This window comes from Mustela lutreola, chromosome 16 (assembly GCF_030435805.1).
Source record: "Mustela lutreola isolate mMusLut2 chromosome 16, mMusLut2.pri, whole genome shotgun sequence".
NCBI classification, from domain to species: Eukaryota; Metazoa; Chordata; class Mammalia; order Carnivora; family Mustelidae; genus Mustela; species Mustela lutreola.
In genome coordinates this window covers 60,095,820-60,102,075 of record NC_081305.1, presented here as the reverse complement: position 1 = coordinate 60,102,075, position 6,256 = coordinate 60,095,820, and the positions used below count along the sequence as shown (strand labels likewise).

At 57.6% G+C, this 6,256-nt stretch overlaps 1 protein-coding gene across 1 annotated transcript; it reads left to right on the top strand.

Moving 5' to 3' along the window:
- Positions 1–2,068: 2,068 nt before the first annotated feature.
- Positions 2,069–4,707, top strand: RABAC1 (Rab acceptor 1). Its single transcript, XM_059150602.1, has 5 exons — positions 2,069–2,227; positions 2,531–2,743; positions 3,018–3,115; positions 4,257–4,358; positions 4,454–4,707. Exons 1-5 carry the CDS (start codon positions 2,172–2,174, stop codon positions 4,540–4,542), a joined length of 558 nt encoding a protein of 185 aa, XP_059006585.1. The 5' UTR covers positions 2,069–2,171; the 3' UTR covers positions 4,543–4,707.
- The last annotated feature ends 1,549 nt before the right edge of the window (positions 4,708–6,256 follow it).

Sequence of the window (6,256 nt, the reverse complement as noted above, 5' to 3'; positions counted from 1 at the left end):
CCTGATTCAGAACTCCCCACACCCCACTCAGAGGGCTGCTCCCCACAATATCCTTGCTCTGGACACCACTGTCCAAAGCCCATACTGCTCAGCACCTCCTATAAAGAAACCCAACCGGCTCTCCTAACAAAAGCAAACCCAGACTCCCCAAGGTTGGCTGTAGGAGGAGGCCTCCCACTCTCTGTTCCCCAAGATTCATCTCCCTCTTGGGGGCTCTTCTCACCTCTGCTGCCTCCATCACTTTGAACTCGGGTGCTGCTCCCCCATTAATGCTCTGGGCTAATTGTGCACTCACAGTCCTCCTTTGATTTCCAGAAACTAGCTAGACCCAAGTGGGAATCCTGAACAAGATTCCACTAAAGGCCTGGGGGTGACAAAGGGGAAATAAACAGGATCGAGTCAATCTGATCTTCAAACTCTGGCTCATTCAGCTTTGGCTTGTGACCTTCCCACACAGGGGGCCTCCCTGCTTACTGCTGTACCAGCCCCCATGGCAGAGGCTGCCTCCCCCGCCTCATGGGAATGCCCACCAGCAGGCCTCATAGCCCAAACCAGAAGGGAGATGGGTCTCAGAAGACAGCTGGGGTTAAGAGTCCCCTGGATATTCCACAGCAGTATTCAACTGTCCCACCCAGCCCTGAAACTTCAGTCCAGGTAAGGGAGCCCAGGCTTCCTGATACTTCCATACACCCCTTTCTTGAGGCTCTTCTGGTGCACCCTGTTAGAATTCTGGCCATTTACCCATTACTCACTCAGGGGCAGGGGCAAGAACTGAGAGGGAGCCATGGTTGTGGGAACCAGGGAAAAGAAAGGCCCATGGCTCAGACACCAGCCACGCCTTGGGACATCCAAGGGACCAGCAGTTCCTAACATTACTGTTAAATTTAGGAAGGTGAGGAGCACCTGGTTGGCTCAGCTGGCGGAACTTGGGACTCTAGATCTTGGGGTTGTGAGTCTGAGCCCCACATTGGGTATGCAGATTACTTAAAATAATTTTTTTAAGAAGGTGTAACTCTAGATATAATCAAAACATTCGTGATGTAATGGCAATAACATCAACTACCATTTATTGAAGAATATCAGGTATCAAGACCCCTCTAAGCACTATACATGGACCATTTAACCGAATCATCATAACCCATGAGTGGGGTACTATCAGGGTTTCCACGGTCCTGATGATGACACTGAGGTTCCGGGAGATCATCACAGCCTAGGTTTTCATCTCTGACTCCAGAATCCCAGTTCTTTCAGTTACAACAAGTCCCTCTTTCAAAAATTCTCAAACCTGGGGGCACCTGAGTGGCCCAGTCAGTTTAGCACCTGACTCTTGATTTTGGCTTAGGTCAGGATCCTGAGGTTCCAAGATGGAGCCCCACACTGGGCTCCGTATAGGGCGTGGAGCTTGCTAGAAATTCTCTCCCTCCCCCTCTGCCCTGCTACCCACCCCCACCCACCCCAGCTAATAAATAAATAAATTCTCAGCCGTTTCCCAACTCCCCTCTTCCTATCTGAGGGGTGGGGGGTATCCCGAGGTCCCTAGTCCTAACCCCTCCATCCCTGGGAGCTCAAGGGCATGGGGGGGGGAGCTTTGCTCTCCACCTCAGATACCCCTCCAGCAACCATGGCCCTGTCATTAGCTTCCGCCTCCAGAAAGGAATAGATTTCCACAAATTATCCACAGTCTCGCCATTCAAACGCGGTCCGTGGACCAGTAGCATCAGCATTACCTAGGAACTTGTTAGGAATGCAGATTGATGGGCCCCACCCCGGTGTTTTTTATGCACCCGAGTCAGGACGACAGTTCCTCACGAGCCCCACTCCGCAAGGGAGGGAGTACAGGACGACTACTTCTGCCTTTAGATCTCCCAGGACACCCCGACTCCCAACCACCACCTGCCCCGCTTCTGGAACTACAATTCCCACAATACCCAGAGGAGTTTAGCGTTACTTTACGCGACTGCGTCTCCCAAGGTGCTTCGCGAGCCAGACCCTCCATAACACTACGAGGACTACAACTCCCGCAATGCTCCGCGGCAGATCCACCGCCCCCGGCGGCTCCGGAACGGCGTCGCCACGTCGGCTCCGCTCGGTGGGGCCGGGCTCGGGCGGGGCTGCCGTGGTCAGCCGGGCGCCGGGCTCGTTGTAGCAGTTTTACCCCTGAGGACGCAGACATGGCGACCGAGAAGGACCCGCAGAAGGATTCCGAGCCGGAAGGGCTGAGCGCCACGTGAGCAAGCCGGCTCTAGCCCCCCGCCCCGACCGAAACCCGGGAGCCCTGGCCCTCCGCCCCCTCCTCCTTCGAGTCCCGGGAGTCCGGGCCTCAGACACCAGAGTCTGGGCTCCTGGTCTCCAATTCGAGGACACTGGAGTCTGGGCCGCCCCCTACTCCTCCGGCATTCAGGAGGCTCGGACCCGTCCCCCTCAGGGCCCCAGAGTCCAGCCCTCACGGCCCCCTTCTTGCTCGGGGGGTGGGGAGTTGGGGGATGCAGGCTCAACCCCGGTCTACGGCTGACCCGGGGCTGCCCACCAGGACCCTGCTGCCGAAACTGATCCCGTCCGGCGCCGGCCGTGAGTGGCTGGAGCGGCGCCGCGCGACCATCCGGCCCTGGGGCTCCTTCGTGGACCAGCGGCGCTTCTCGCGGCCCCGCAACCTGGGCGAGCTGTGCCAGCGCCTGGTTCGCAACGTGGAGTACTACCAGAGCAACTACGTGTTCGTGTTCTTGGGCCTCATCCTCTACTGTGTGTGAGTGCCTCGCCCACTCGGCACTGAACCCCTTGGCCAGGGCTGGGCCGCGCCCCCACCGGAGAGCCCAGCCCGCGCGGGTCGGCCCCGCCCCCATGGCACCGCTCGGCCAGACCTTTTCACCTAAGGGTCCGGCTCGTACTGCCCCATCAGCCTGGCCGGGACACCGTGGGACCGGATGTGACCTGGTCTTGCCTGGCCTCAAAGACTTAGCCTGCTGGCCTCCGGTGTAGGTGGTCAGCCGCCTGACCAATGCCTCCCTACCCTTCTCCAGGGTGACGTCCCCCATGCTGCTGGTGGCTCTGGCAGTTTTCTTTGGCGCCTGCTACATCCTCTATCTGCGCACGTTGCAGTCCAAGTTTGTGCTTTTTGGTGAGAAAGCCCCTGTCCAGACAGTTCCCTGATCCTTCAAATCCTGGTCTTGGAACACAAGCCTTAGACCCCAGACCCCAGTCTGTCCAAGCATAGATTACACTGGTTCCCTCTATTTCCATCCTTTAAAATCTCAGACACACCAGGTGCTCACACTCAGCCTCAGAGCCCCCCCCCCCCCCGGTTGGTATTCTCAAAGCTAGAGATACCCCAGAACCAACTCTTCAGCTGGCTCCTGTCCTTTAAACCTCCTTTCCCTCGCATCCATCCATCCATCCTCCCTCGCCTCTCTGCGGAAAGCATCAGTTGCAGGTACCCACATTGGACACCAGGTGGCGACCTTACGCTGGCCTAGATCTGGGCCCCAGTCCTTTACAGCTGCCTGGGGCGGGGCCAGAAAGATCTTGGGACTGTTCGAAGAGGGAAGCTGAAGTCTGTGGCTCCTGTGGTCCCAGACTGTCCCTTTGTACCACTGGGAAGAAAGAGGGGCCTGTGTCTCCACCCACGGGAAGCTCAAGGTTCAGAGTGGTGATATGGAAGAGCTGGGGTCAAACAGGAAGACCCAAGTCAGGGTCCTTCAGAGGATTGTGTGTTCTGTCCGTGACACGGGTGGGCTGGCACCTGAGGGCATGTCATGCAGGCACAGGGCATGGAGGGGGCGCATGGAGGTCCTCCAGCCTGCCCCAAGAAGCCAGAACTCTATATTCTTATGTGAATCGCTCAGTCCAGCAGCCCCAACTTGGGGAACAGTGTGCAGACTCAGAAAACACATCCACAGATCAGACTTGGTCTTTGGGTGACACGTTTGAGACTCCTGGTGTATGTGAGTTGGGATGGGAGCAGGAGAGCCGTAGTCTGGAGGAGTGGGAGGTGGGGAGCTTCCTAGCAGAGGTGGGGCTGAAGGGCAGTGAGCATGGTTGGGGTGGGCGGTTGTGGTAAGGAAGGTGCTCTGTTTGGGTGGGCAGTGGGACCATCAGAGAAATGGGTGAGACCCAGGCTGGGGGGCCTTGGCATGAGGAGCTCGGACGATCCTGAGTCTCCTGGAGCTTGTTATACTAGACTGTTGGTGGGCTGTCGGGGGTTCCTCGGGGAGAAGACATGAGTGTTGGAACAGCAGCCCCAATGCCATCTGCACCCCCAGGCCGAGAGGTGACCCCAGCCCATCAGTACGCTCTGGCTGGGGGTGTCTCCTTCCCCTTCTTCTGGCTGGCCGGCGCAGGTTCTGCCGTCTTCTGGGTCCTGGGTGAGTGAGTACAGACTCTGGGACGCCCAGGTGGGCGGGCGGGCAGTGGGGAGCAGGTGAGGGAGTGACGCCCTGAACTGCCTGTTTCCCTGCAGGAGCCACCCTCGTGGTGATTGGCTCCCACGCCGCCTTCCACCAGACTGAGGCTGTGGATGGGGAAGAGCTGCAGATGGAGCCTGTGTGAGGGGGACCCTCCAGCCTCCTGAGCCCGCTGCCTTGGCCCCACTTGCCCCTGCCCCGCACTGCCCCGTGCTCCTGGTCAAAGGCCTCCCTGCTATCCCAAGCCCCGGGGTGGGGGTGGGGTGGGGGATTCCAGTTGTGGAAATAAAACCGTTAGAGCTGTCATTCAGCAGATACTCTCCCAGGGTCTTCTGTCGGCCTGTGCAGGGGTGTGGGGGACTGCAGAGACCCAGATGGAGGGGTCCTCTGGATGGGGGGGTTTGATAAGCAAGATGAATGACTAAAAAGGAGAGGATGGGGCTTCTGCATGGCTTCATGGGTTAAGGGCCCAACTCTTGATTTCAGCTCTGGTCTTGATCTCATCATTGTGAGTTCAAGCCCCCAATTGGGCTCCACACTGGCCATGGAGCCTACTTGAAATAAACAAATAAACACTTTTTAAAATACAAGATTGGATGGCAAATGGTGGTAAGTGCTGGGGGGGGGGGAGTGAGCCAGGGGTGCCCCAGACTGCCCCCCCATGTTCAGTGAATTGCTAGAAGGACTAGATAGACAGTTGGACCTACAGCTGTAATTCATGATCATGAAAGGCTACAAAGCAAAACCAGGGAAGGGGAAAGGCCCGTGGGGCAGTCAAGAGAAAGCCAGGCGCAAGCTTCCCAGTGTCCCCCTGGGGGCCTCCCACACCCTGTGCTCTGTTCCTGCAGCGGCAGTGAGGGGGGCTGCCAGGGAGGCTCAGGAGAGACTCGATGCCTGGCCTCTGCGGGAAAGTGACCCCATAAGCACCCTCTGGCTTAGGGAAATCTCACACTCCCAGAAAGGAAGGCAGGTGTTCAGCCTAAACAGTATCTGCGTTAACAAGTGAAGACACTGAGTCATTTGTATCGAGGACACCAGGGAGCCGCCTCCTGGAATCCATGTTCCCAGACACCAGCCAGGATTCAACCACGCCAGCCCCCTTCTCTAGTACGGCCTCCTGCGTTAACTGTCCTGCACAAAGAAAGTTCTGGAGCTGAGGTGCAGGTGAAGGAAGGCCTCCCCGAGGCCCTGCAGCTGAGGGAAGGAGCAGCTAGCTGCAGATCCTCAGGAGGGAAACATTCTGGGCAGAGGGCGCTGCAAGGAGGCCCAGGCGGCTGTGGAGGACTCACGGCGGAGTGTGGAGGACGGGACAGGCTTCGGTGAGGGCTTTGGTTCTCCCCTGAGTGAGATGGAAGGGATGAGACCTGCCTTCTACCGTAATGACCAGAGTCTGCCATGTGGGACCGCACCTGACCGGGAGAACACTGGACAGATAGGACAACAAAGCAGGGTGGCAGGCTCTCTGAGGAGATGACATTTCAGGGAACCCGGAGGGACAAGGAGGCAGGCCACAGAGAGAGCGGTGGGCAGGCGGCCTCAGCCGGGCCACAGCGCCAACACCTTGCAACGCGGTTCCTTCGCCTCTTTGGCCTTGCAGATCATCCCCAAAACTCATCTACTCACTGATCATGGAGCAGGCGCTTTATGGAACACCCACAGAGTCCTCGGTGTTGCTCCGAAATCCTTCTGCCTCCTGTGGCAACGGAGCCCTTGAAACGCGTTGGCCCCTACTGAGATGTGCCTCGAGGGTTAAATCCACACCAAATTCCAAACACTTAAAGGAAACAGTGGTAGTAACGGTCTCACTAATAATTTTCTGTACTAGTTATATGTTGGAAGGGTAGTACATTGAATAGGTA

Bases quoted from the DNA above. Each gene is read 5' to 3' on its own strand.
- RABAC1 (XM_059150602.1), top strand. From the start codon at position 2,172: ATGGCGACCGAGAAGGACCCGCAGAAGGATTCCGAGCCGGAAGGGCTG. The intron at 2,228-2,530 runs GTGAGCAAGCCG...GCTGCCCACCAG, and splicing joins CCGGAAGGGCTGAGCGCCAC to GACCCTGCTGCCGAAACTGA. The intron at 2,744-3,017 runs GTGAGTGCCTCG...ACCCTTCTCCAG, and splicing joins GGCCTCATCCTCTACTGTGT to GGTGACGTCCCCCATGCTGC.